At 34.6% G+C, this 26,810-nt stretch overlaps 1 protein-coding gene across 2 annotated transcripts in view; it reads right to left on the reverse strand.

Annotated features, from left to right (window-relative positions):
* Positions 1-5,481: 5,481 nt before the first annotated feature.
* Positions 5,482-26,810, reverse strand: part of LOC142337494 (uncharacterized) — a 131,384-nt gene continuing 110,055 nt past the window's right edge. The window contains exons 1-4 of one of the 2 annotated variants that reach the window (XM_075386760.1): positions 22,079-22,902; positions 15,715-16,541; positions 7,863-8,048; positions 5,482-6,049 (exon numbers count right to left, since the gene is read on the reverse strand). In XM_075386760.1, the coding sequence (XP_075242875.1) occupies positions 5,538-6,049; positions 7,863-8,048; positions 15,715-16,541; positions 22,079-22,218 (1,665 nt within the window). In that variant the 5' untranslated portion in view covers positions 22,219-22,902 and the 3' untranslated portion in view covers positions 5,482-5,537. Of the gene's footprint in view, positions 6,050-7,862; positions 8,049-15,714; positions 16,542-22,078; positions 22,903-26,810 lie in introns of those variants that run through there. The other variant, XM_075386761.1, reaches the window with a different exon arrangement.

Here is a 26,810-nt window from a genome sequence, read left to right on the forward strand (position 1 = left end):
CTCTCTCTGCTCCCTCTCTCTCTCTCTCTCTCTCTCGCCATTTTTAAAAGAGCAGCATTGAAGAAAACTAGAAAATGGAAAAAGTAAAACAATACCAAAGCAGAGTTTCACTACTGTTTCAATTCTTCAGAATAGACATAATGAGCTATTAGATTATCTCAACAATAAGTTGTTGTTGTCGCAACACAAAAATTCTTTCAACTGTAATTGAATATCACACAACGGAGAGTCATTGAAAGAAATTCGTTCGCCTCCAGAACAAATTTGGTTCAATCTATTTTTTAAGAATGACGGATGATTTTTTATTTTGACGGATGACAGCTCACCAAAAAGTGCGCAAATTGTGCAAAACATTGAATAAGAAACAAAAAATATCAATATGAAACAACAGTAAAAAAGAATGCAAAAAATGTTCAAATTTTTAATGTATCTCTCAATCCTATTCAGTTTCACGATTCGATTTCCGCTCCCAATATAAAATGTTGAAAAAAGCCATGTCTAAAGAGATTTGTATTTGAAGGGAAGATATATATATATATATATATATATATATATATATATATATATATATATATATAAAGTCTGTATCGCGCTAAATTTTTGCATTTTGTAGTGTTTGACAAGTTAGACATTATACGTGAACACACATAATCTATATTACATACGTATATAAAAAGGCTACGACTCATTGGCAAAATTTTAAATAAGCTTTTTGGTTACGGTCCGGCGCGTTATCCTTGACAATACTAGACAGACTTTTCAGCCAAAGGAAATTTAAATGTTTTTTAAGCTTGGATATTTATCCTTTTTTCAATTTTGTTTTAGATCCAAGAAATTTGATAAAACTATTACAAAATTATCCTCACTTTGACTCAAAACCGTTTTTCATTAGTTTTTCTATCAAATGGAAGACCTTTTGTTGATAAAATTTAAAATTTTTAGAGTATTTACTGTCTATTTGTTTATAGTCAATGAATGTGTTTATGATTTTCAGTAATTTTGTTTGGAGCATTTTCAATCATCAAAATAAAGTGTACGAAACTCAGAATAAAACAAATTCTTGATTAATTGAGAACCAGTTTTTTTGGAAATATTTTCTCTTCTGATACATTTTGGTTTTGTTTTTTTTTGTTTTTGTTTTTTGCTTCTATTTTTTGTTTTTGTTCTTTTTCAATGTATATATTTTATGGTCACTGGTTTATAATCTCATGCAGTTCAAGTATTTGAATCATAAAATTGAACATTTATTTATGCCAACAGTAGATTGTCAGTGAGCAGAGAAAAAAATTGGGATTTTTTTAAGATAATTTTCTCATAAAAAAGCTCTATTCTATAGAAACTCAACGGCCAGCACATCATATCTGTAAATGCGTAGGTTAGAAACGGAATATTTTTTTTCCACTTAAAAATGTCTTGAACAAAGTGTCACAATATCTGCTTACATGTTTAAACATTGTCATCAAACGCCACTTTTTTTCTGTATTTCGTCATATTCCAGCAGGTTTTTTGACATTTACCCGTTCCGAACTCCAAGTGTAAATCAGTACTGGGCAATTGTAAATGCAAGTCTCCCATGTAATATATTTTGTTTTGTTATAAATTTGTTAAACAGTAGAGGTGCTCCCAGTGATTGACTGCAAAGTGTTGCAAAAAATTTTGATCCACAATTAGTCTTTTATTGAAAATTTTTTGAATTTAATGGACCCTGTGTTTCTTTTTAAATTTTTGAGCAGAATGCTTAAAATTGGAGTCGAATGCTCAATGAAAGAGCTCAAATTTTCTTGCGAGTGGATGTGTATATCAATCTTCTGACGAAACAGTTTGACTTATCAGCCTTACAATCTTTTAACAAAGTTTAGAGGAACAAATTCAGAAATTAAAAACAAGCTCATCAAAGGAAAACAGGAAAGTGTATCAATAAGCATGAAACTTGTGAAAACTGGCCGAGAAATATACAGGCAATGAGTTGAGTTAAAATGATGCCCGTACAAGTTGGCGCCACTTGAGAATAAAGAAAAGGGTTTTTTTGATACTCTTCCAGCTTTTTTTTTGAAAAAAGCAATTGTTTCAGCAAAGATATCTCAATCAATGTATTAAACCAATTAATAATTACCGGTTAGCACGTTCACTTACAAAAATTTTGTTAGCAACTTTGTTCAAATAAGTAACTGATGCAATTCTTCTGTAATAAAGAGTCTGTATTTCGCTAAATGAGTCAGAATCTTTTTATACATGTAGGTAAAATGGATTATGTGCGTTCACGTATATAACGCACATAATCCATAATTGCTACGTTTACAAAAAAACTCGGAATCATTGGCAATGGTTTAAATATGCACTTTGGCTACGGTCCGATTGCGTAATCCTTTCCAATACCAGAGATTTTTCAGCCAAAATCAAAAATTTTTTTGTTTTGGTTTGGACATTTGCCATTTTTTCTCTTGTGTTTCAGCCCAAAGAAGTTGGGGTATATGTAGCAGTAGTAAATTGATATCGCACAGTATTTACGTTTAGATGGGAAAGTGTTCAAATTTCATATTTTTTGCCAGTAAATTTTATAAAACAGTCACAAAAATTAACCTCAATTCTACTCAAAACCGTTCTTTTTCGAGTTTTTCAAACAAATGGAAAACTTTTTCCTGATATTGATATTCCTATTAAGTGGATTGAATAAAGCTAACTGAAGTCTAATTTCACAAAGTTCAAATTTATTAACTTTTGTCTATAAAATTGCGCTGACTATGGATTGTTTTTTCAAGCAAAAAACATCAGATTGAAGGGGATATCAGATCACGTTGATAAAAGATCTTGGCGTAAATTTCTTTTCGAAATTTTTTTTGGAGCTTTCACATTGACTTTACTGTTATAAAGGGTCTCCAGAAGCTAGCACATTTTCGACGAGTTTTGCCTGTTGAAACAAAAGTGATTGTTAAGTGTTATCTGGTTAAAAGTCATGTAGTTTTAGTCTCTACTGTGGATCAAATTATCAAGTTCTTCTACCGAGAGGGTACAAATTGGTTCTCTCAGATCTCCTTCTATCGAACAAACTACTTGTTTTACAGAAAATTCGAAATCCATTTGATTTGTGGAAAAACATACCACACAACTGCAAAAGAAGATCCAGAGGTAATGTTTTGACTTACGCTAGAGAGATGAGACAGAAGTGGTGCGACAAAAATTGTTCGTGTAGCTAAGCATAACAATACGCTTTCAATCTCTTACAATCTTTTCTGGTATGCGCCTGTGATGAATTCCAAAACATTCCAAAGTGAAATGACAAATTTTGTTGAGGCACAAGAAAGAACCGAATTCAGGTACAACTGCTTTCCGTCTCGATGGGATTCATTGGAGAACCTAAATAAAAATTTTACCTCCCCTAAATGGGCAAAACCAAGATGGTAGAAACAATGTTTGTTTTGAATTCATTATTATTTTTGTTATTATCATAATAATTATTATTGTTATTTTGTTGATAAAAAATAATTTTTATGGAGTATTTACTATCTATTTGTTTTTTGATTGCATGGTGCAAAGCAAAGTCTTAACATGAAGTTTATTAGTGTGGTGAATTCTATGAGGATATGATGAAGTGTGTTTTGAGTTTCAGTAAGTTTGTTTGGAGCATGCTCAATCATTAAAATAAAGTGTACAAAACTCAAAACAAAACAAATTCTTGCAAAAATGAGAACCAATTTGGTTTTCGAAATATTTTCTTCTGCTCTCCTTTCAGTGTATATATATTCTATGGTCACTGAATTACAAGGAGCCCGATATTCTTGTTTTATCAATTATTTTTCAACTGAAAAAAAATACTTTCATAAAATTATTCAAAAAAATCGAAGTATTATTTGAAAAGAAATTAGTTACAAATCCACAATGTTTTTCAAAACTATTAACCAGCAAAAGTTTCTTGAAAAATAGCTTGGTAGCGCTCCTATTACTGTAGAAATACTTCGATCTTAGTCTTCTATTCGGTTTACTGATTCTGTTTCAGCTCCCAATATCTAATACATTACTTGAGATAAGTTTTGAAAAGTAATACAATTTCAATCGCCATGTCTAAAAAAAGATTTCAAAATGAACCAAAGAAAAATATAACATATATTCTAGTGCTCAATAAAAAAAATGAACATACAATGTTTCTTGTCTCTGCTTACTGTATTTCGTGATGGATTTTTGCATATTAAGAACACACTTTATACTTCAGGTAGTTTGTATCTCAGATACTTTGTATCTGTTTTAGGCGATATGATGAAAACTTTGTTTATACTTGCAAAAATTTATATTTAAACTTATCCCAAACTAATTTACAACAGACTCTTGACGAAAAATCCATTTCCAGCTCCAAATTTTAATGATTGGCCCATTTAAGAAGAAACATTACATGTTCAAAAACAAACAGTCTAGACAAAAATAATTCTTTTGTTTTTGGCTACCAGCTAAGCAATGTTGTGAGCGGAAACGTTTCAGAAGCTATTGTTAGCGTTTAAAACTAGCAGGAATATACTTTGTTCAAACCATGAATTTCTGATTTTCTCTTAGTTAATTCTTGAAAATGCAAAAAAAAACATTTCAATCTGTTTTTCCAAGTTTGTTAATAAAAAAGGGGGTAGTTTGTCTATCTAACATCAAAAACTTTCGCATTTGCCTTTTTCTGCTTCTGTCTCTGCTTTCTGTCTCAGCAAAAGTTTACATTGCACCAGTTGTGGTGGCGCAAAAAGGAGGACAAACGGCTAAGGAGCGAGGGATTGTGGGTTCAATACCCCTACCCCTACCGAACTTTATTTTTACACTTGGCCATAGTCTGACCATGCTAAAATCAGACTGAATGCAGGTCCGACAAGTCAAAAAAGCGACATGAATCAGTAATGATGAGGAATTGCATTTATACTGGCCCAGTACTGAAACGCACTTGGAGTTAGGTACGGGTAATATTTATTATTTGCATTGATTTCATAATATCTTCTTGGGCTCAGCATGCGTCTATGTTTAACTGCATATTAGTTTCCAAATGAGTTTTGAAACACAAAGGAAGTTAAAAAATTTCTATTTGAAAATTCTAAGAAAGATAGTAAGTATGATAGTAAGAATTTAAAAATGTGAGGCGTTTTTTGCTGTTAAAGTTGATATATATATATATATATATATATATATATATATATATATATATAAGCCTCATAAAAAAAATTTTGAGTACAACCATTCAATTCAATTATAAGAGCTTAAAAATATCAAATATGGTTGCAAACATGCTTCAGTGTTCGTTAAGTATTTTTTGCTGTTGGCGTTCCTTATTCTTTGGTATTAATTAAAAAATCAAACTCTAAATTTAAATTACACAAAATCTATTAACAGCACTATTATCATGGGATCTTTTCCGTTTGTGCCCCCCCCCCCCCCCCAGCTTAGTGGGTGCATATTATTTGCATCCCGAGACGCACGTGCCATATTTTTACATAATGATTTACTATGTACTGCTTTCTAATTGGGGGCGCATAACGTACTGGGGGGGGGGGCACAAACGGAAAAGATCCTTATCACGATACTTCATCAGCTAATAAAATATAGTTTTCACTGCAACTGTAAACCCTGAAGATGACAACCCCGGCTAATCCAACGGCCGATAGAAATACATAAAACATAAACCCAATATAACTTAACCAAGTAGTAAATGTCGCATCGTAAGTCAGCAACGTGTAATCGCCAAAACCGATGCTCGTAATTGTTACGTAACAAAAGTAGCATGACGTAACAAAATCCATCTCGTCATGTCGGAATATATCTATTAAACACGCCGCGACTAGCACGAATAACCCGTAAAAAACTATCAGAAAGAGAAATATGACTATAACTTTTCGAATGTGAGTGGGAATTGACTTGGCTAGCGTTTTGCTCCAAAGCAGGAATACTTTCTCGAACTTGACCAGAAGTTGATGAACAATTTCTCCCCAGTAGGAGACGACACTGAAGAATAAGGGGATGCCAAATATTCCATAGAATATTGTGAGGGCTTTCCCAAAGGCTGTCGTCGGAACTATATTTCCATAACCTGAAATTATTTTCAAAATTTGAGACTGCTATCAATCCCCCCTCAGGTTAGAAGTTACAGAACGTATAGCCCCCCCCCCCCCCCTTACCATAAATATACCATCAGGGGGTTTAATTTCGATGAAGGGGAGCTATAAAGGAAAAGACCAAAATATATTACAGATCTGGGCTTTCCATAAACTTTATTACCAAGCCTTCCATGAAACCCGTTAAATCGACCAATCAAGACTAGTTATGTAGCAACAAAATTTGAAGACCAAAGTTTAAATTGATGCAGTATTTTTATGAAACATCTGAAATAATTAAAATCTTCAATTGATTGAGAACCATTTTGTGTGAAATAAGAATAAATTGTTCGCTATAATTGTTAATATCGTTTATTGCGTGAAATGTTTTTTGGTGGCTCAGGTCATTCAGTTGTTTGCCGAAAAATATGCGTGAAATTGAAATGTTGCAAGATGACTGCAAGACTTCATATTCAAAATTAATATAAGTAAGGACATTAAGGCCTATTAAAAAAAGGTAAAATGGAACACTTTCTGCTGATAAAAGTTTTTTCATCTGCAATTTCATTTATTTTCAATGCGTTTCCTAGTTTAGGAATAGTCGTTTGTAAACTTAAGAAAATAGTCGGTATGTTTGGTTTCCGTCAGAGAAAACGGTGAAAACTCTTTCGGTTTTTGAACTGAAGGAATCGTCGGTGAGTTCGGTTTTAAACGTAACATAATCGTTGGGATGTTCGATTTCTAAGATTCGGTATGTATGGTGTCTTCTTTTTTGGTATTTTCGGTTTGAAACATAAGAAACCGTCAAAAATCATGAGAATTTATGTACTTGATTGCTCATGGTAATATGAAGAATTAGTGAGTGTCATTTAATGAACGGAATCCTCATCAACGTTAAACAAGTCTGTTACAATTTTAGCTCGAAAAAGAAACAAAGAATTCATATTTGTTCGACTCTTTTTGTAAATGAGCTAAAGAAGAAAGTCGCGATTTTCACTTTTTCGAGGAAATTGTCGCCAAGAGGTACGCTCAAAATTTTTGTGATTAGAAATTCATCATAAAATTTGACTACGTTAGAATTAACGAATTTCACATTTTTGTGTGGAAAAATACTGACGGTTTCTTAAGTTTGAGACCGATCATGCCTAACAAACAGAACATACTCACAATTTCCAACGTGAAAAACCAAACTGCCGATTATTTATTGTTCCGTTTTTGTTCGTTCTTCTGGACTAGGGCTTTATCGTCCAAATAAACTACAAAAAAAGTTTTGTAATTCAAAAATTTGCAGGAATTAAGACTGAATTTTTTTATGGACTTGAGTTCATAAACCTGTTTAGTGAGCTTTAGTTTGTTCAAAATTCGTCTTCTAAACCCTGATTTATATTTTTTGACTTACAAGTATTGATATCTTACAAGATTCTTGTAAATTTTGAGTTCGCTCATAACTAGAGTTTTCAGTGAAAGCATGTACAGTTGTCAATTTTCCGAAACAGCATACAGGTTTTCTTGTTGATGGTCAATAGCAACTACGATATATTCATTGTATTACGTTATCCAAAAGACGTCATTTGAGATCACCTTTAAGTTTTTGAATGGTCTTAACAAGAAACATTTATGGTGTCAGCCCGGGCAGTTTTCAATTTTGACTGCAATGAAAATAATGTTGTTACCCATGTTGAGGTCCCCGACGGAAGCAAGTATGTCCAGACCGAAGATGAACTCACGAGGTGGGGGGGGGGGGGCGTCGTGCGCTCATAATTAAATAGTCTGGAAGCATTAATTATAATGTGTTGTTAGGGTTGTTACCTATAGTAGTTATAACAGTGAAGCTGTAGAAGAGGGCGTTTGGCCATGTCCAGATTGTCTCTTTGCCCAACTTGGACTCCCAGAACTTCTCCAGTTCAGTTGAGTTCTGTCTCAGTTGTTGCAGAGCACCTGCCAGGAACTCAGTCACATTGGCAAATTCAGAGTTGTAAGTACGCTCGAGCCATTCTGTGCAAAAAATTTAAATCAAATTGTGTAAGGTCGCGTAAGAACTTGAATGTATAAAACCCGGGGCGAGGAATTTATCAAAAAATAACCGGGAAAAAAGGGTAAAGAGTGTACAAAAATCGAGACCAGTTCTCATTTAGTGTTCAAAAAATTGTCAGACCTCCTCCATTTGTGTCCTTTTGTGACCTTTTACGTTCGTCAGTTCATAATTATTTTTCTGAAACTAAAAATTCAAATTTTTTATCATAAATGTTAGTATGTTCATAGAAACAATCGAGTGTTCCAACTGTTTACTGGTGTACCCGGTTTTCTTTGGTCTGGTTAGATTGTGAATTAAGAATAAATGAAAACGTATATAAAATGTAATAGATTTCTCAGTGGTTTTTATCATTAAGGAATTCATCTCAATTTGAAACTAGTACATACAATTTTAATAGATTAAATACAACGGTTGCATCAATATGGTGTATTAACTAGCAAAATAGCAAATCAAGCAATAATTGAGCCATTTCAAAGACAGCCAAAATTTCCCTTGAAAAAGGATTCATGGAGAACTTAGATATTAAGAAGTCTCAAGTCTATTAAGGAGTGCTCAAAAGTTTAACATACCAGGTCAAAGGAGACTTCTTCCGAAAACTACAATCTGAAGAAGGCAAACTTGTCGCCACCAAACAATATGGCTTCATTAGAAGAGATTAGGGGCAAACGTCTGTTTTTCAAACTTTACAAAAAGTGATGTCAATTACTTGCAACTTCACGAAAAGGTTGCGAAATTTCTCCCAATAATCTTCCGACTGTTTTAAAGGATCTGCTGAAATCTTCCCCCGAGCCCTCCTCCGTCTAATCCATCAAGACTTCAGTTATCGACTTGCGTCCTGTTCTGCCTCCAGTGTCACTTTCGAAGGGTTCTGTGTAAAAGTTCCGCCATTTTGGATGGCCGGAAAATTCTTCGGAGGCGTAAATTGGATGATTGCAGTTAACCTGCGAGTGCACTCAATACTCTAGTTTTTTTACCACCGTGTGCAAACTGAAAGAGGTTACAAGTTACACTGTCCAACACTTGCATTACGCCATGAATCTCGAGCATCCGGAAATATCGATTGTAGTTTGGCAACCCGTCAAAATCACTGATTTCAGTTTAAGTGTAGTTGCCTTGTCAAATCTATAGTCCTGTTGGTCAGTGCTCAAAAACCTTACTCGTTTAGCACATGGCTAACATAATGAAGTTACTGGTGCGGTTGATCAAGAATCTAAGCTCAACACAACCTTCACAGCTCGGCTCTCGAATTTTACGAAGACCTGATATTGTGATAAAACCTTTAGATGCCGCAGGCATTGATGTTACCTGCGAGACATTTTTTGGTTCATCAAATAAATGACATTTTGGTCAATAATAAATATATAAGAGATCAGATTAAGAATTTTGACCATACACAGAGAAAATCTGGGGGAAAATCAATTTGTCACCATATAAGTCACAATAACCTCACTTTAAGGTACGATTTAATTAATTTCAAATTGGGTAGATTTAGAGATTAGACGCTACTCTGACAACGTGCCAAATCATTTGGTGGTTCCGGGTTTCAATTCCCAAAATCAGAGGTGGGCAGGAGAATTTGTTATTCCCAAACTTGACAGATTTTAACAGATTTTACTTTCTTTCCGGTTTCCATATCTTTTCTTTCTATCTGCTAATTGTTTCTGCTCCTGGCCTTTTCTGATCTCAGAAACATCATCATACAATACTGGCACTATGTTTACGACTGGCCGGTTTATTTCTACATGTAACTTTCTTGCTGTTTAAGCGACGCCGTCCTTGCCAGCAGAAACTAAGATGACTCGGCCTATTTTGTATTCACGTCGTTTTAGAGCATCATCGACCGTCAAAAGATTTCTCCCTCATTCAAGACTCGAAAGTTTTCCTTCGAATTCTTAGCTCTCGGATTCCAATGGAGGAACATATTTGCGAGTCCATATATTCCAGGTCATGTCGGAATTTGCTTCAGCCGTTTTGAAGAACTTTTCCAGATCTTGGTTCAGATCGTTGAATGACATGCATGGTGAACTAGCATTTTTTGTCCCAACTTGATGTGTTTTGGTGTGTGTGTGCTGTCAAAATTTCGGCTCGTCATCAAAAGCAATTGTCGTACGGAGTAATCCATCAGCAAAGCTTCGGTTGATTAAGATCCTGATCATGAATTTCTCTAGAAAACGCAATTTGATTCTTTCGTCCAAGTGTTCTTCTTTTTTTGTTTTTTGGCTCTTACTGCAAAAATTGTGCGGTTGTCGCTGATTATGGCACTTGGGTAGCCACATCTATCGTTGAACCTCAATCTTTCTGCTAGACATGATTTGTGTGCTTCTATTTGTACTGCTGTTGTGGTTAAGAAAGTGTATAGAGATCACCATCTGTTCAAAGGACAACGTGGGATCTTGAAATGAATTGGCCCGTGGTCGACTCCGATGAGGCTGAATGGAAATATATGCTCTTCAAGTCAGTATTGTGGGATCTCTGCAATATCTAGGTGAGCTGGGTTGGCAAAAACCGATCCTTTGTCGACATTGGACACATCATGACCTAATTTTACTCAAGATCTTGCGTTAATCAATGATCAAGAATTCTTGTTGAAGAAACTTCTCAAATTTTCTGTTCCTTCGTAAAGGTTGTCACGATGTGATCTCACAAACAGAAGTTTTACCACCGGATGCTTCGCGGATAGCATTCGGCGCCACATATTGAAATGGAGCTTTTAACGTTTGAGTCAAATTTTTCCAAGAAAACTTCAATCATGTTCTACGAAGAGTGATAATTTAACAATATTCAATGTTTTAAATTTTCCACTGCTGCCTGTTATTATTTTTAAAAAGTTCGGGACTCCTTCAACTTGAAAAAGTCGAAAAAACAATTTCCACCGCTTGATTGATTATGTCTATTTTGAGAGGACTTTTTCCTTAGTTACGAACATCAAGCAATATGTAGCAAAAATTTTGCTTGCTTATCTTCAACTTCGCGAACTTGGAACCACGGTTTTAGCGACGTCTCCTCATCTTTCAGAAGACATACTGGCCCTGTTGTCCATACGGACCCTTTGAATCCTTTGATGGAAAGTTTCAATGCTCCTTTGAAATTTCTCCAGAAATTCTACATGGATTTTCGCAGCAAACACTTGTTGTTAGTTGCTTGCGAATTGTAGCCAATATAGCTCTGTTGAAAATTGTGACCAATGAGAGATTTTTTCATTTTGTATGTTCACTCATTAGCTGCTTTCGTAGGCAAACTCTGTAACTGTTTCATAAGGCTGTATTTCGGGAACCATCATGTGACTGGTAATTGCAATTTTTAGTTAAATGCGGTTTTTTGGTAATCACTGTTCAACTTAGAGGATTTGTTGACAACTCTTTGTCCCATTCTTCCCCAATTGCTGCCCAATTGTTTTTAAGTAGAAAATTCATCCGTATTGCAAATAGTGAACATGAGTCAAGTGGTCTAAAACCGATACAAAGGACCTCACAATTCCCTTTGTTTTCTAGGCTGGATCTTTTCACTGAGTTACGGAATGACAATAAGATAATCCAGATTAGTGCAAGGATTCGATATGATTCTGATGTGTCTTCAAAGCTTGTTGATCTATGTGCCTCTAGTACTTGAAACTCGACCTGTCACCTGTTGTTCATTTTGTCAGTTTGAACCCATTTATGCTGCGAATATTCCTAACTTGCATCGTTGCTTCTTGATGGGTTCTTTTCATTTGCTTCTTGAGGGGTTTTGACCGAATTGATGAAGTACTTCATGTAAGTTTTGTTGTACTATTTTACCGTGAATTTGTCGTTGACTGCATTATCTTCTGTCATTTGATGCACAGCGCAAGTTGCACAATTAGGTTGGCTTTTCGCCCCAAAAAACGTGTAATATCTACTCATAAAAATCACTTTTCTCTCATAACTTGCCTGCTAGAAGAACTGTTGGCACCGGTTGCTGTGGCTTAGGACAGCAAATTGGAGCATCGCTAGTAGCTAGGGTATGTGTTTAGTTTGCTGGTAGGTGACCACATGAGAACCATTAATAGTTTGGTCTGACTGCCCACAGAACAGTTTTGTCTTTCGACCCCTTGAATTCGTTTGAGTAATATATACCTTAGCGGCCACGTCCAAGGGTCCTTTGACCTTCCTTAAATTTATAGAATTGATTGATAATTTCTTCGAACGTGGTTAACGGTTCTTCAGTTCTTGTAGGTGAGCATTTCGGTGAACCAGCATTAGTTTTTCATTGATTTTTACTGTCTTCTCTGGGTCTGAAACAACTATCTGCACTATTAAAGACTTGACATCTTTTGATCCGTGAATCCATTCTACTGACCCTATCTTTTTGGGGCTTTGTAGCTCAAGTTCAGCCACAATTGATTTGTGTGCAAACGAGATCAAGGATCCTGAATCTCAAATTGTTAGCACAGTCGGCTGAAGTCTATCTTCGTCAGATTAATTTGAATTTTTGAGAGTTTTCTATGCGTGAAGTTGGTTGCTATTGCAATTGTAGCACCAGATACATCCGTTGTGGTCTCCTTCAATGAAAAATAACTATTCAAAAGTTTGTTGAGTCTTTTTCTACAGTTGGGAACACTACATAATATACTTTTGCATTCTATTGAAAGTTGATTCAGTCTCAAACAATTGAATCACAATGAGAACCTCTTGATATGCTCTCGCCATTGAATTATCTTTATTGCTTTGAAGTTTATGGAGTCCCAAATTGATTGTTTTTCTTCTTCGAAAAGACATTGGAAGTTCTAAGATTTGCTGTGAGTTCAGCGTTTGAGGCAACAGTCGCCACTTTTGGCCAACTTTCTCTTCTGAAATTTTCTTCTGTCAAACGATTAGTTGCTAACAAGTCTTTATATATAACCGTTTTCGAGGCAAGCCACTCGAGGGTCGCCACTCGGCAGAACTCAGTCGTGAAAAAACAATCAGATTACTTCTCAATAGTTGACGGCTTTGGAGATACTCCGACCACCGCTCTCACAATTGACAACATTTCTTCTCAAAATGAAACTCAGCTCGCTTTCTTCTTAAAAGTCTGATGTGAATCCAAGTTGATTAAACAAGTTGACCACATTGGTAGCTACATTCGAAAAATGACAATACTGGTTGAAATATTGTTCTGCACTGGAGGGTGAGATTATTATTTTGAGGAGTTGGGGGTTGACTATTACGTCTGAAATACCCTATCGAAGACACCCGACCACTCTGCCCGCTAAAGGGGTTACCCTTACTGTTTTCCGGCTAACGGCAGATCTGTAAAGAGTTATCCATGAGACTAAATCTCCTCTTTCTGTTAAGGTATGATTAGGTTCCGTGCAAATTTAGAGGATTCTTTCTGTTGAACAGTCACGGCCAGTGACTTCTATTATTCTGGTCTCTGGTGATTCCCCAAGCCCTATATATAAGCAGAGGGTTTTATCCGACTGGTCGAACAATTTAGAAGCCCGCCAGTATGAACTGAATAGCACGCTTTGCTTGTCTCACATAGAAACTTTTGTTCTGTCTAGGACTGTATTTGGAGACGGCGGTTAATTGAAGTGTACGATACGCGTGTGTTTTCTACCCATTTCAAGCTGTTTCTTGCTTCCTACTGGATAGAATGTTTTCCATGTCTACACCACAGCATAAAGCTTTCGAAGTTGTTTTCTTTCAGTTCGATCTGAAGCCCTGGCTTCTATCCCTCTGCTTTTGTTTTCGTTTGTTTGCTCTCAATTTTTTTCGTGTTGTTACTCTTACTCCTGAATTTCTGACGAAATTTCTGCTGTTTCTGTTGTTGCTGGCCTAATTGTTGTTCTCGCTGTTGCATTCGCTGTTCTTGTTGTTGTTGTTGTTACAGTTCTAGTTTTAAGTCTTCTTTTTGGTTTGTAACTCATTTTGACATTCCCTCTTGTCTTGCTCTGCGTCTTGTTTATTAAAAATTTAACTTGCTTGACGTCAAGTTGTTTCGAAGAGATGGATTTGGCAACAATGAGTCGCTTTCTACTCCTGTCGATTGCAAGCTTCTGAAAAGAAACCTCAACATTTTCTCCTTTCTAATTCGAGGCCTTTCCATCGTTTTCAGTTGCAGTCTCGTTTGGATGATTTTCATTCTTCTTTGTGGACGTCACTATCGAAGTTTGGTTTCCACTTTCTCTGGTCTGTCGATATCGTTTCATCAATTCTCGATGATAACTCTCATTTTCACTCAAAAAGAGAACTTCCAGCGCCAAATATTGGCTTCGTGAATTTAATAAACTCTCCGCCATTGGCTTCTTTAAGAGCTGTTCATTCTAACACGATGCTTGTTTTTGGGAATCACTTAAGTTTGCCCTTTTCATTTTATCTTCACTTTCGGTCATTTCGCTATAAATTGACAAAAAAAACTTTCCAAGGTGTAAAGTCGCAGAGTGTCTTCTTGACAGTTGATGACTTCACTTAAAAAACTGCTTAATGCATCCGTGTTTTGATATTGGTCGAGTAGCCACTCCAATATCTTCTCCTTGTCCAAATTACGGTTGGTGTCGGCATCAAAAAGTTTTAAATACATCGGTTTCAAGATTTGCTTTTGCTGCTGGTTGTTGTCATCTAAGTCAACTTAATTCTCGATGAAACATCAATATGCTGTTTCCACTGGCACTGTTTTGTTCTAAGTTAGGTGGCCTTCTACATCGTCGGGCGTCGATTAGAAGTTTTGAGCAACATAGCTTGATCACTCTTTGATCTCTTATATTCACTTGGCATTTTCCAATCAGTTGTTTCCAATGTGTACAGCGGTTCTTCCCGGCCATAATAAAAAAATATTGGAAGCCGTATACATATAATAGCGTTCATTTCTTTAAAAAGTCATTGTGCCTTTGATTACAGCTGGGTTCAACTGTTATACACGTCAGTGGGGCTATCACCAGTACGCGGCGCAAGTGGGTTTGGTACCACAAGTGCGTGATCTAAATTATTTGGTACCACGTGCTCTACCCAAGTACATCTGGCAAGCCAAGGTGCCCAAGTGTGTTTGATAAACCTATGCGCGACTCAAGTTCGTCTAATCAGTGTCGATTTTGGTCGAGATGGTTTGGTAACCCATGCGCGATGGAAATCAGTCGTTTCAATTCTGGCTTTGGTCGCACACCTTATTCTGGGGGTTGGCAAAACTGATAAGCTGGCTACCAATGAGGTATTATGGCCTAATAAAATTAGTCTTTCGGGTGATTTTTACTTATGTTTTGTTATCAGCTCATAGACTACGTCAGGACAAAATGCCTAATGCCTCAATGTTAAATATGACAAAAAACTAAAACCTATTGTTAAAATTACCAGCATAGACTATTTAGTATTCTGATATCTAAGTGAGGTAATTCATTGTGCAGTATGGTATCGTATTGGTAATATTCATGCGGCAATTCCCCGTTGGTCATGACTATGCCTGAGACTTGATATGAAACTGTCAAAACCAAACATAGATGTAAAATATCCGTCTAGGAATGTCAAAACATGCTTATTGGATCGTCTATTAATTTGTCATTGGATTATTAAACGAAAAGATCAAAGGAACTAATTTCGATATTTGGGTGCGCATTGCGTTTTTTTGACTTTGGGTAAATTTGTGATGTAACCCTCTATAAATTAATTCTAAAGAAACTCGAAAATTACTAACCTTGTATGAAGTCAAATAGCAAAAAGTCGTTTTCACTCGTAACTCTAACTGCCCCATTCTGTTCAACTCCATGGAAAACTATCATTCCCAGAATTAAGTAAATAATTAGGATAACCAACCCAATAATTGACATGGGTAACGCGTTGTCGGATCTCGGGTCCTCGTAGACTAGCGGCGGCCTTCTTTTTGAGTTGTAATTGCTATCGTTAGACCTTCTTTTTCGTTTCTGATGTAAGGAATAGTAAAAACAAACATTATCGCAGCATGTACAACTATCTTCGTTTTGTGTAACATGTTGGCGGATAGCGTCAAAACTGTTTGTATTATCTGTTGAAATATCATTTCTTAAACTGTGACGCTCTTTTTCGCTTCTAACTTCATTATTTAAAGCGAAATCCGAGCTTGAATTGTCATTTACAGTATTTCTTCTGCTGCTTTTGCTATATTCATGAATGTTAGAACCGCTGTTTTCACAGAGGGATAGATTTTGCTCCGTTTCAAACGCATTATGTTGATTAATTTCAACGTCGATTTGACCTGAATTCGAATCTAAGTGACCGTTTGCAACGTCAACGTACGCAAAGTTTTCATTTGTGAAATTTTCGAATTCCCTTGTCATGTTTTGAAGTCGTCGGCAATATTGGCGAGTTGCTTCAGATTTGGTCACGTGACCACTGCGATAATTGTTTTCGGATTGATAATAATCTCGTAGTTCGCGGTACGGAATTCTTGAGTTCGTTCCCCGTATTAACAGACTGCGTGATCGGCGGTAAGTCGGTTTCTTCATGTAATTAGCACCACTTTCATGTTCAAATTTAGGGGCGAACCTAAAATACACCAAATATAGAGAGAGGTAAGGGGTTGCGGTTTTTCTCATTAAAGCACTCACCCCCCCCCCCCCTCATCTTTTTGGCCACATAACCTACGCCTATGACCATCATGGTGCTTATACCATAATAGGGGAGCTATAATTCCGTGGTGTGGCGGCTATAATGGGAAAGACCCGGGGGTCGCAGCAGTTCAAAAATTTTAATAGTTCACAGCAAACTGTTATTTTCAGGTCCTGCTCATGGCATCGGGGCATTCCATTTTATCATAATATAAGGAAATAGCTCAGTGGGCTGACAACTGATGTGTTGGAAGTTAAAAACCATGAAAGATGCAGAACGAGGGAAGAATTAAATTCGCAGTCGAATTTCAACAGTGCTTGCCCCAGTCCCGAAGATTAAAATACTTGGAGAATCGGTCTGCTAACGGTTTCAGATTGCAAGAAACCTTCAGTATGTTCGGTTTAAAAAACGATAGAAATCGTCGGTATGTTCTATTTTAAACGTAGGACACCGTCAATTTTTTTTCCTTAAGAAAAAAAGGAGGCTCGGTAAAGTGCGTGCGCACATGATGTTCCGAACACGCTCATCCACATATTTGGCTTCATTGTCTACCGAATGATGAATAAAAAAGAAGCTTTCAAAAATTCAAATATTGTTCAAAAATAATTGGTGTATGAATGAAAAAATTTGCTTCCCTAAAATCATATAATAAAATAAATAATGCCGCATTAGTGGGCCTATGAGACTTGCAATTATTGAGACTGCGAGGCAACACAAAGAAAAAAAATCCAATAGCAACAGCAAACATTTACATCCAAAACTCAATGTCTGTATTATTGAAAAAAATACATGATAACAATTTCAAACCATCGTCCAATAAAGCAGAAACTAAACAAATTAATTTGTATTTTGCATAATTGTCGAGTTAAATCACCAAAAAAACCGGTGAAAATTTGATTTAAGAGCACTCTCAAAGCATGCACAAGTTAAACTAGCCTTCTTTGGAGCTAACCAATATTATTTAAGAAAAAAAAAAGGCTAAATTTTGAAAAAATTTAGAAAACATTTTAGCCAAAAAATTGGACAAACTGTACATCATTTCTTTTCTATATTTAGATGTAGAACAAACACTACCGTAATCAACTTTTCTTTCCTTCTTCAACATAATTTCAACACAAAACTTGCAAAAATTGCTTAAAGATACGGAAAATGTGAAAAATAACAACGAAAATAAGGAACAATTGTTAACAAAATTCAATAAATCCGTGGAAAATACGCAATTGAAAAAATCTGTTTAGTTCAATATTCTACACTTGACGGGTTTTCTAATGATACGACTAAGAAACCTCTACGATTAATATATAGATCGGCGAAAAATGACTGAACAAAAAAAAAGTTTGAGTATATAGTTCCTTCCCCCACTAAAGTGGATCGGAACAAAAATAATTCAACTTTTTTGTTTAAAATATAGTCTAACATTATATTTGGAGTTCTATTTGTAGGTACTTTAAGCATTATTCTTGGATACCAAATTTTGAACGAAAGTGTAAGTTTTAGTACAGTTTTTTATTTGGCAGTCTACGAAATAATGTGAACAATAAATTTTTTTGTCTGATTTTACATTTAAAATGCCTACAGATTGGTTGCAATTTGATTGTGATTTCATTCATCAATTCAAATCATTTTCGACATGGCAAAACAGATAAATATGTCGTTTCTCTTCAGATATTGTGATTTGAAACCAAACATTCCTATGATTTTTTACGTTTTAAACCAGACATAACAACAATTTCCAGCCTTTCAAAAACAAGCAGAGAGACAATCTCCTATGAATTGAGACCATCTCCTTTTGTCTAACTCAATCCAAATATAACGACCATTTTTGTACACTTAAATTGGAAAAGAACAAATTGTAATCTAGAGCAGAACTATTCTTAAAATAATTGAACCATTTCAGCTGATATGTACCAAGAAAAACAACAAATAATTTATATAAATTTTTTATATTCTAGCAAATGAGGAATTGAAAAGATTAGGAGCTGAGCGTGTTACTTGCCTAAATCGGGTACCAATTCACTTTTCAACACCAGTTTAAGTAAAAGAGTTTTCCTATATTGGCCTTTATCACCATGCTTTCCTTCGATGAAAGCAAGGAGGATAGGTAATGTGTGGTTCCAGATAAAGTTCCAAACTATCGAAAAAAAAACGTCGAAAACTCTTCAAAGAAAAATTTTGAAAAAAAAAGAGAAAGGATATCAAGAACTCGAGTTTAAAATTCAAATTTTCCAGGAAATCGATTTTTCTTTGCTCAAGTGCTCTACGCATGTTGTTTCTGACTTAAACTTATGAAATCTAGTTAATTTTTTTCATTGTTTTACATTTTTGAAAGCTTGTTAGCCGTGTATAAACTAAAAAACGGTGCTTTTTTAGGAATCTCAACTCCAACATAAGATAAGAAAACTTCTTTAGATTATTTACCTTAAATACTAACCAGGGCGACTAACCAAAGATGACAATTTCCCAATGCTAAAATGTGCCAGGCGATATTCTCTTATTGAAAAAAAATTTGCGTAACTAGTTGAACCATAGACTGAACCAATGAATTAACTTTTCTCTTCAAATTCTTTCAAAATTTGACACAATCCTATAAAACGAATGGTTCTCATAATTTATATATGGCGTTCTTCTAAAGTAGAAATGATAGAAAACAGTAGATAATTCTCAGTAGGAGTGCATCAACCTGGAAAACGTCAAAGTTAGCTGACACGTTACGACAAATCCCTCTTGATATACTTATAAAAATTTAGTTCGAATTTTTTTGTGAATTGTTTTATTCAATATGTTTTTTCTTTGCTCTTGAACATTATATTCGTGTCGGTTCTTAAACATTTCGCGGCATAAAATTGCAAAAAATATTAAAGCCAAATGAATTTTAATAAAAAAAATTGTTGCATTTTTTTGCAAATAAATAGCTCCGATTGCGTGAAAAAAGCTAGACATGAAAAACAATTTTTCCAAATTTTTAAACTTTCTTAGAGCTCATTATTGATGCTAATCTAATAGTCTCTGGCTTTTTGTATTCTAACTAACCCCCTCCCGTTCAAAGAGTCATATAAAAGTTTTAAATTATGATCATAAGAACCTTAAAAATGCAATAGAAAACAAATATATTTTATAATTGTTTGGATTCAATACAATAGTTTACAATCTATTCAGCACAAGCAAACACTTAGCACAAAAACTATTATTTTTTCTAATGTTTTTAGATGTTTCCGTGGGATATTTAATAAATTCTGAATCTGTTTTATCAAATGGAAATCGTTTCTTAAAATATAGTATTTGAAACAGTTACCAATCTTAGTTCCCAAAAAGATTTTCTCACTTTTTTAATATACGCTTAAATTATCTCAACACTGAGACTTGAAAAGACTAGAGATTTGACCAATTATATCTTGTGGAAAAAAAGAGCTGCAATTGTCTCTTTATCTATGGATTCAAATTTTCGAGAGGTATTTAATGATTTTGATCGTGCAAAATTGCTCAAACAAAAGAGTCGGTTTGCAGTAAAATCCATGACACCCTTTTATATTTGAAGGCTCATGAGAAATCTATCCGGTCATGCTGTTAAAACATTTCATATGGTCATTTGGAGAAAAATGGACACATAAGAAAAGCAAAATTTCATTTTTAAAAGAAATTTCTGAATTTATCTGAGAATAAAATTTTTGGACTTTAATCAGTTTAGTATTTCAGTATGACTCATATCTCAAACTGAAGCGCAAAACAAAACCTAATTAAGTAAACACCATAATAAATATCTTTTAATAATCAAAACCTGCAGGTTGAAAACAGTCTTAAACTGATATGGAAACAAAATCATTTTTTGAATTAAGTACACTGAATAAAACATAACAGTACAAGTTCTGAGCGACACTCAGTACAAGTTCTCAACAGTACAAAATTTATTGCGACAATTGCAAATCTTTGCCCCTACCGATTAATCAGTTCACCATTAGAAGAAAAACATAAAAAAATTGTTTACAAGTCTATGTAGTAAAGTTATTGACGAGCACATTTAAGCTGAAGACAACTTTTGCGCTTAGGTTTTCGAAAAATTTTTTTGGTCAAACACAAAAAGTGTGAAATCATAAAACTTTTCAATCGATAGAAAATTTTCTGGTCAAATGAAAGACAAGCAGAGGCAAAAATAAAAACTTACAAAAACGTGGAAAAAATAACGTGGAAAAAGTAATAAAAACTGGAAAGGAGCAAAATTTTTAAAAGATAACTAAAGGTTCTCATGACAATGTTTTCAAAAAAGTATTTTGCGAATATCTAAGCAAGAACCTATCTGCCTAAAAATAATCAATATTTGTAGAACTTTCAATTAAAAGTCAGAAACTAAAATTGAAAGGGAGTTCAAATAACAGTGTCTTTTTTGGTTAATATGGACTATTCATCCAATACATCTCAAAATTAAACCAAAAAGAGTCTTTCCTACTTTCAAGAAACTTCTTTTAATTGTGACCAACGTCATTTCATTGTCAAAAAATTCAAAAACAAAAGAAAATTGTAAACCGCACCACAATTGGCTTAAAAACTAATTTTTAAACTTATAGTGAGCTATCCAATAACTTCCTCACAGTTAGCACCTAAAACTACTAACATCAACTTAAAATGCAAATGCAATTTAATGCCTTATGGTTTTGCCTCTTTATCACATTCAAAGTCATCAAAAAGTGTTTGTTCATATCTCGTAAAAAAGAAAGAGAAAACATATCCCCAATACAATGCAGAGGCCTTGAATTATGAAATCAGAGCCCTGTCATTTCCGACAAAAACAACGAAATGTAACACAACAATCGCTGACCTAAATCTCACCAAATGTCCCGCTTAAAAAAGAAACGCTATAAAATTTAAGTTAAAGGATAAAGTTAACTTTCAATTTAAACCCCTATTAATCAAGAATGATTTGCAAAAATTTGACGAAACCCTGCTCGCAATCCTAGAGATCAATATTTTCAAAAATTATTCATTTTATTAAAATGAACACAATTTCCCTGGAAACACAAAATTACAACAAAAAACGAAATTTGACATAGACATAACATAATTGTTAATTTTTCACAATTTCTATTCAAAGCTAACAAATTGAACAAAAAGCAAACATAACCAAACTATTTTTGTCCACTACGCTCCGAACAGAGGAAAAACTCCATATAAAATACAAAATTGGTTAAGAAAAGCAACCAAAAACATTTAAATTATACATATTATTCATTTAAATTTGCTGAAAACAAGCAATTTTGAAAAGAAGTAACTTTTGTTTACTAAAAGCTTCTTTTTAATAATATCTCTATAATCTTACCGCACCCACAAAAAACTTAGAATACTTTTGAAATATCATTTTCAAAGCCCAATTGTTTATTTATATTCTGTATTGCACTGGCTCAGAAATTCTGTGAGACCTAATTGGGTCAGGACAAAAAAGGCATTCAAATAAATTGTGGATGCTAAGAAATTGACACACTAACCCATTGCAGTGAGGTTGTTGGCGAGCCTCAACAGAAGGCGGACTCTCACTTCTGTGTAATATTTCCGCTTCATCAGAATTCAGTGCCAGATATTTGGTCTCTTTCAAAACTCTCGACCGTCCATTTAGTAATGAAAACATACCAATCTCTTGTTAATTAACTAGCCTGGTTATAAATTTTGGAAGTATATTACGCAGCAACTATTGGTATAGTTTTGTGTTATTAACAACATCATAATTACTAAGAAAAGTTTAGAAGAATTAGCATGCATAATGGTTATTATCTGATGATTAATATTTTATGAAATGAAATGACATACTGATAAAAAAATTTAAACCATTGAAATCTTTTTGAGATTCGGTAACATTTAATCAAAATAAGATGCTAATCTCGAACAACCAACAACGAATTTTTATTTTGCTTTAGAAAGGCGCAAAAATAGATTGAAAAAGTATTTCATATGTTTATAAGAATTGTTAATAGGGAAGCAATTTAAGTGAAAATTCAGTATATAACAGAAATAAACAGCTTGAAAATGAAAGCTAAAAACCGAACATGGCTAGTTTAATTTTGAAGTTGATAGGTCATTTTATGAAATATAAATCACCACTTCAATTTTATTGATGAAACGCCCGTAACCCAATTAATTCAGGTATAAATACAGAATCAAATTGAATAAGCTGGGTATCAAAAATTATTGTTATTTGGATTTGATTAAACAAATAAATCCGGCAACTTTTGAAATCACCATTATAGCCAGAAAATGCAATTTGTAGATCAATTTCAAAGTTATAGCTGCGTTATTTGCATAATATGAAATAAAGTATGTTGCCAAAAATGCTACATGACTATATGTAGTTGTGTTTTATGGTTCGATAATCAATATCACAAATTTAGACAGATGTGTAAGTTATTTATTTTATTATTATAATCCGGACTGTAGTTATAACCATAACCATTTAATCACACCATGAATATAGTGACAGAATGTCGTAATGATCATTTTGCTATTGACCATATTGTTGCTAATGGTTAACATGTGATGAAATAATTCACATGTTGTTGATCAGACATGTGATAACGTATGGTTAGGGTCATCAATTTTTCTATTACCCAATCAGTTATCACCCCGTTGGGGGTGGCATCCTACTTTTAAATTTTAAATATACTATTAGTTGTTCGATACACGATTTTTATATTTTTATTTATATTTCACACATGGGGCCTATAGAACATGGGCACCCCGGTTCACCCTAATTTGCACTGCTTGGACGTTTGAAGATCTCATGGGGTTGATAATTAAGTGACTGGAAATCTGTTAGCTGTTTTAAATTTCCGATATCGTGGAAAAAAATCTCTGGTCAAAAACACACCAAAAAATTTGGATTTTTAGTGATATTGTTTTGTCGATAATGTTTAGTGATATTTTTGCTGATACTGTTTTTATCGGTATTGCTTATATCGATATTTTTTGATATTGTTTTTGAATGTCGAAAAAAGCATTTTAATATAGCACTAAAAATTGTTTCATCGGATGAATTATATTTGTTTGATATTTGATCTAGTGGAAAAAATTCAAAACTATTGTTCTCAACAGAACGCTGTTTATTACCATTGTCCTAATCATATTTCTCTGTAATACTCTGCATGCTACTTTTTGTCTTCTCTGGCGGTATACGAGGACTGAGTTAACTGAAAATGCACATACGGTATCTACTATGGTTCTTTACCTATATTGTGGTGTTTGATTGCAAGCACCTTGTTGTGCGTATTAGCAGTCGATCTATAGATCTGCTGTTTTGCGGGCAAGTGTCAGGAATATGGTGCTAAATATTTTGGCCAATTTTTTTCGCAAAATCTCTCAAATTTCTGTCGTTGAATTTTAACGTTGTTTGATACGGTTTTTCGGTTGGCTTCGCACCGCAAATGACTACACTCAATGTTAGCAGGTTACTCGCTTAGCGAATTGAGCTATTAATATTCGATCTGAGATAGCTTGAATCTGCCTATCAAATTCCATGTAAGAAGAGTGCCGACTGAATAGCCATTTGAGAAACGAAAGAATCAATTTACAAAGTTATTGTCATGTGTTCAGCAAATTCATCGGTCAAAAATTCATACAAAAAATTTTTAAAAAATTAAATTAAAATCAGAAATAGTTAGAATTAGGTATAAGATGAAGAGACTTCGACTCAAATAATCAAATGAAACATACTGAACAAATCGTGGACAAAAATTGAACGTTACGTAGTGCCGAATGACGAAGTTAAGATCAAGATGAGCAACAAAATGAACTAAGTTTAGAAAAAGACTGTATGATAAATGAGCTCCAGAATAAAAGAGGATCAAGATAAAATGGAACACTGTACCTCATCTCCCCTAAAAGTACAGAATTCCTGTTTTGAAAAGTATTAGAAAATTAATAACTTATTTAATGGTTATCATTGCTAATAATATACTCGGGGTTTTGTTTATTTTTTTAATTTCAAGCGCTATCAGAATCTGAAGTCATCTCGGCTTTGCGAACTGTCTCTTCGGTGCCCTCATTGTTTGGTGATACATAGTTGTACCAGATATGGTGGATCTGCTGAGCAGGAAACGATCTGTAAATTGGTATTAGGGCGGCTGTACCGGTGGGGCAATTGTTGAAATTATGCCATTTTTATCTGCAATTTGTTTTTGCTTTATCAGTATTATAGTTTCTCCTCTCGGAGTGGCCGGTGACGATAAAATTTTTGGTGGACAAGTTTGGATGGAATCCCTTGACTCACCCGATTCTGTAACTGCTGGTAATGACCACGCAGTATTTTGATTTAGCATGTGAGGTTAACGTTGCTTTCTGTTTGTTTTTAAGTCTTTGTGTTGGACTTGAAAAATATAGCGGTGTGGAACCAGCAACTGTGATTGCTTCGATTATCTGCTGAGCAATTGAGAGCACTTTCTGAGGCATATTTGGCTCCCGGGCCAAGGTTTCACCCCTAATCCACATCTAATTAGCGGGGATTAGGGTGTAATGCGTATTCCACTCCTATTTATAGGGGAAAAGAGGGTAAGAGTGGAATTTTAAAAAATTACACTGTATTTACACTCTTTTCTCCACTCTTTTTACACTCTTTGCAAAGAGTGTAATTTAGGGTGAACTGATAAAAAATTACACTCTTACACGATTACCAATATAACCAATTTGAAACATCTGATCCTAGTGTCAGTTGGCGCAATGGTTAATGCAGACAATTAAAGTAACATGTTCCACAGGGGGGAGACGGGGGGATCAATTCTCATTACCTTCTTCCACCTTTGTTTTTTAAAATTACACTCTTATAATTACACTCTTTCACCTTTAATTAAGCGGAGAAATAGGGGAGTAATTTTTTTATTTATACACTCTTTACACTCTCTTCCCCGTTATTTTTGGGGAAAATCCTCGGCCCGGGTTGTGTACATGGAAAGTTCATGATATATCAGATTGTATAGACGAAATTGAGCTCGCATCATGGAGCAATTTCTTGTGTTTAATTTGTTTGTCACCTTCGAGTTTTATTCTTGCGTCTTTTGCTTGCTTTTTTACCATATCCTCGGTCGTTTTCCCGGTTAATGTTTTGAGTCTCCGTGCTGCATATTGTGATAGGTCAGTTTTTCAACTCCTTTGAACCCAGTTTTACGGAATCCGAATTTCTGATTGTAACGTCTGCTCTAACCGGTTCCTTTGAAATCGAAGTGTACAAATCTGCTTCCACAACAGATGATACTGGCGCGAAAAACATCAAAATTTTTTTGATTGCTCATTTACGGTCTTTCATTGACAGGACAGCTTTAGATCCGCGGATGATTCTGTTCTCCGAACAGGTATTCCAATTTCTGGATAGTAAAATACATGAGGTTCGCTTTGGGGATCGTCTTAGCCCCATTTCACTGCGTCGTGTGTTAATTTCTGTCTCTGCTTTTCTATTTCATTGTCGTCGCTTCGTATGCCTCCATCCCATTGAAGCTCTGGAACATTTCCATCCTATCTGACTCTTTCAAGATCAAAAAATTTTTTCAAAATTGGTTTAAGTTGTAAAGTGTTAGAGCCACGCTCAGTACAAATTTTGCTTAAAGAATTATTTGTCTTTCGTCCAAATTAAGCTTTCAATGATGAAATTTTGATCGAAATAATCGAATTCTGAGATGCCTTTATATATGTTCCTTTGTTCTGATGTTTCTAAGCATATTAAAGGATATTAGATTCTCTGTATTAGACTTTCAACAACGCCAACCGCTCTGGGATCGTGAATTGCGGCTTCAACTATTTTAATACTGTTTTGACTACAGAATGCTTTTTTGTTTACCGATTTGACATTTAGGTTGTTCGGGTCTATTTGTCCGTTGTGCGGCATGCAACAGCGCATAGTTTTGGAGAATTTTATCAACGTTATGTGAATATGCTAAATCAAATATTTAAGCTGTTGTAAATTTAAGAAAACGATCAATACAATCTAGAAAATACACCTCTAGGTCCTTTTCGTAGCATATCTGTAATCCAAAATCCATCTGAATATTTTAAGATGGTTTTTAAGTTGGTTTCTATTTATTAGAGGGGATTTTTTGGCTTAAGTTTTTACCAACTCTGAAGCAAGGACCGCACTTTGATTTTTTTGATATGTAACCCAATGCATGTAAGGCCAACAAACGTGGATGCCAATGCCGTTTTTTTCCCAGCGTCATAGAAAATTGAATAAATGGCTTCAAACTA

Source organism: Convolutriloba macropyga, chromosome 4 (genome assembly GCF_964194025.1).
Source record: "Convolutriloba macropyga chromosome 4, txConMacr16.3, whole genome shotgun sequence".
NCBI classification, from domain to species: domain Eukaryota; kingdom Metazoa; phylum Xenacoelomorpha; order Acoela; family Convolutidae; genus Convolutriloba; species Convolutriloba macropyga.